At 31.5% G+C, this 3361-nt stretch overlaps 2 protein-coding genes across 2 annotated transcripts; both read right to left on the reverse strand.

Moving 5' to 3' along the window:
- Window positions 1–679: 679 nt before the first annotated feature.
- Window positions 680–1923, reverse strand: LOC130804980 (protein FAR1-RELATED SEQUENCE 9-like). Its single transcript, XM_057669551.1, has 3 exons — window positions 1282–1923; window positions 998–1181; window positions 680–711 (listed from the first exon to the last, which is right to left on the reverse strand). Exons 1-3 carry the CDS (start codon window positions 1921–1923, stop codon window positions 680–682), a joined length of 858 nt encoding a protein of 285 aa, XP_057525534.1.
- Window positions 1924–2017: 94 nt separating this feature from the next.
- LOC130804981 (protein FAR1-RELATED SEQUENCE 7-like) lies at window positions 2018–3045 on the reverse strand. Its single transcript, XM_057669552.1, has 2 exons — window positions 2620–3045; window positions 2018–2476 (listed from the first exon to the last, which is right to left on the reverse strand). Exons 1-2 carry the CDS (start codon window positions 3043–3045, stop codon window positions 2018–2020), a joined length of 885 nt encoding a protein of 294 aa, XP_057525535.1.
- Between the last annotated feature and the right edge of the window lie 316 nt (window positions 3046–3361).

Here is a 3361-nt window from a genome sequence, read left to right on the forward strand (position 1 = left end):
ATGCCTCTCATCATAGAACCTTTATGCTTTCAACACAAAACTGTGATGATTCAACAAAATATTGTTATGAATGATAATCTCAACAATATTCAAGTAAACATCATCAACACGAAAACAATTGTGTTGACATGTGATGCTTTTGTATAAAACTATGATGTTTTGTTTTTATGATGCTTGCTACTTCAAAATGTGCTGCTTTTTACAAAAAACTTTGATGCTTTCTAAATCAAATCTGTGTTACATTTATTCAACACAAAATATAATACATGATACACTACCATTTTCACATAAATTTTTTTGTAAGAAGTTTAAATCAAATTGTTTTTTCTTATTATATTCTTTTTATAAACGTGATGCTTTCATACAATACATGATACACTACCATTTCATATATTCTATGTTACATTTATAAACGTGTGATGCTTCATAAAATCGTGATGCTTTCAACAAAAACTGTGATGATTTTCAACACAATATTTGCGATAAATTGAATGATAATGACATTAAAAATAAATTAGTCTACATATAACTGATTCTAACAATTTACAATGTTAAAATAAACAGAGATTTGTCTGAAGGCAATTATCCTGTTCATAAAATACAATCCACTAATGTTAAAATAAACAGAAAGTAATCTACATACTACTAATACTAATGATTAGACTATTTCTCTAGAGAATCAATCAGAAGTTAGTTTACACTCTGCAAATGCTACACAACCCCAAATATAATTGTTCTTATGAAGCAGGGATTCAATCATTTACCACTGTATTTCATAAACAAGTCACATGCAAGATTCAGTGAAAAAAATATATATGTTAAATGTCTAAATGTGGAAAACAGAAATGTTTAGTAATGAAAATATCACTATTTATCAAAGAAATTACCAACATAAAATTCAAGAGGTAACACTTTTTATATCATATTGTACTTACTTATTTTTTCTTATGTGGACACGTACGACTATTGTGACCTGCAACTTTGCCACAACTTTTACATTGTCTTTGCTTGGTCACCCTTTGCTCTTCTTCATCTTCAGTATCCTTTTGTTTTGGATCTTTTTCTTTCCTCTTGCCTTTGTTTGAAGATTGTCTAGGGTTTTTAATTGTAATTGTTGTAGGAGCTTCGCAACCCAAAAACTTTTCCAACTCTTGACGTTTTGTCTTCTCAACCCCACGATTCTTTTTTGTTAAAAAGCTCAGCTGAATACAACTTTATTTTGTGCAAAAGTTCAACCAAATCATCCTCATCATCTTCTGCCAAACTAATGCATCGATGTACCTCATTCCAAACATCTTCTAAAACCCCTTTTCTAGATTCCATAGCATTATTACCATCCAATAACGTGCCATCAATATCATATACAGGTGTTTTGCTAGCATCTTTTGTCCACCTTTTCAATATGTAAGGTTCTGGTATATATTTAACGTCTTTTGCTTGCAAAACCCATAATGCATGCTTACATAAGACTCCTACTCTTTTGAATAACTTACAAAAGCAATCAACATACAATTTTTGTGCATCATACGCAACTTCAATAATTATCCCAGTGTTGAAATGTACCACACGATACACATCCTTGCCATCTCTAACGAAATTCTTTTCAAAACCACACTCATCGCGTGCACTAAGAATTTGTTCTTGAAAATCCTTAAAAACAACATCTGTGTAGACACTACAAGCATGTTTTTCAAGAGGGATACGAGTCTTCAAAGGTGCAGAATATAACTTGCATTTACTATCTAGTGTCTGCATCATATAACGTTGAACATCCATCGCACTTTGAAACCTCATTTGGAGTTCAACTAATGTAAGAAATTTGTTCACAAAGTAACTGAAAAAATTGTTCTCACTTTCCGAGCTAGATTTTGTTTTAAGCAAACCACCCATATAAAGATCTCTAAAATATGCGGGCACCCACATTTCTCTAATATCTTACATACTATTCAACCAGTCATTAGTTCTTAAATTAGCATGCTCATAATCCGACATCATTTTTGACCACTGATCTTCAAATTCATGGGGCTCGATTATCCCTATTATATACAAGTCTATTAATTCTTCTTAAAAACTCATCATCATTACGTAACTCAATAGAAACTTTATCAGTTAGTTTCCTTATTATATGCCAACAACAGAATTTATGAATAGACTTGTCAAAAACATTGGGTAGAGCAATTTTTATGGCTGGATCTTGGTCTGTTATAATGGAATCTGGTTGTTTTCCATCCATTGCTCTCAAAAAAGATTCAAATAACCAAGTATAAGAAGATATATCTTCCCTACTAATAAGACCGACAGCAAAAGTAACACATTTTTTGTGATGGTCAACACCTATGAAAGGAACAAAAATTTGATTATACTTGTTAGTACCATAAGTAGCATCCACACATATCGAATCACCAAACAATGAATAGTTTCTCCTACTAATACCATCTGCCCAAATTGCCTTCGATAGAGATTTAGTATCATCAACCTCAAAATCAAAAAAAAAAAAAAACTAGGTGAAATTTCTTTCTTCTTAACAAACATTTCCATAAACATTTGTCCATCAGATTCATTAATAAAACACTTTAAATCCCTATAAAAGTTTTTAAAGTTATCAAGTGAAGCACCTACTTTTAAATAACTTCCTACTTGTTCTTTCCACATCCTGTATGAACTTGTTAGACCTTTATTCAAGTTCAAATTGTTCATAATGTATCTTTTTTGTCCACTGTTTAAACTACATGACCCTTTTAAATGTTGCCTAGAAATAGGTGAGGCAAGAATGTGGCTATGGGCTTCAATAAACTTACAAACCCAATATTTACCCTCTTTAGTCCTTTGAAAAACAATTTTAGCATAACAATCTTCACGAGTTACAAGCCTTCTTGTCAATGCACCTAATTTCTCTTCCCTCATCCCTTGTTTATTACACAAATAGTATTCAGATGTAACAACACCTTTATAGACTTTCTTAGTCCCTGATCTAATGTCAAAACCACAAGCCTTAGCATATGTTTCATAGAATTTCACCCCTTCTTCTAATGAATCAAAAGTCATATGCAATACTGGTATCAGATTTTTCTCACAATGAGGGATGAACTATTTACGATTAAGGTTATGAGTAGGTGTACCCTAAAACACAATACCAGCAACATTGTTTTCAACAGAAAGTAACATGTTTTCAACATAAAGTAATACATTTCCAACACAAATTAACACAAAATGTCTTATTATCGTCATAAATAAACTTACATATGAATGTTCACTTAAAGAAGTGGGTGTAAAAATCACAGTTTGTAAGGGTTCCATATGCTCAGTTAAAGATGGTCTAGCCTTATCATTATATCTTGCACTGCAACCTAAAGCAAAAGTA

Source organism: Amaranthus tricolor, unplaced genomic scaffold, assembly GCF_026212465.1.
Source record: "Amaranthus tricolor cultivar Red isolate AtriRed21 unplaced genomic scaffold, ASM2621246v1 ptg002656l, whole genome shotgun sequence".
Classification (NCBI taxonomy): domain Eukaryota; kingdom Viridiplantae; phylum Streptophyta; class Magnoliopsida; order Caryophyllales; family Amaranthaceae; genus Amaranthus; species Amaranthus tricolor.

What these genes read in the sequence shown, in the direction of transcription:
- LOC130804980 (XM_057669551.1), bottom strand. Translation starts at nt 1,923, where the DNA reads ATGTGGGTGCCCGCATATTTTAGAGATCTTTATATGGGTGGTTTGCTT. An exon ending in TAGAAGATGTTTGGAATGAG is followed by an intron (nt 1,182 to 1,281) that starts GTACATCGATGC and finishes TTAACAAAAAAG; the next exon opens with AATCGTGGGGTTGAGAAGAC. An exon ending in GGTGACCAAGCAAAGACAAT is followed by an intron (nt 712 to 997) that starts GTAAAAGTTGTG and finishes GGGGTTGTGTAG; the next exon opens with CATTTGCAGAGTGTAAACTA.
- LOC130804981 (XM_057669552.1), bottom strand. Translation starts at nt 3,045, where the DNA reads ATGACTTTTGATTCATTAGAAGAAGGGGTGAAATTCTATGAAACATAT. An exon ending in AAGTAGGAAGTTATTTAAAA is followed by an intron (nt 2,477 to 2,619) that starts GTAGGTGCTTCA and finishes TTTGATTTTGAG; the next exon opens with GTTGATGATACTAAATCTCT.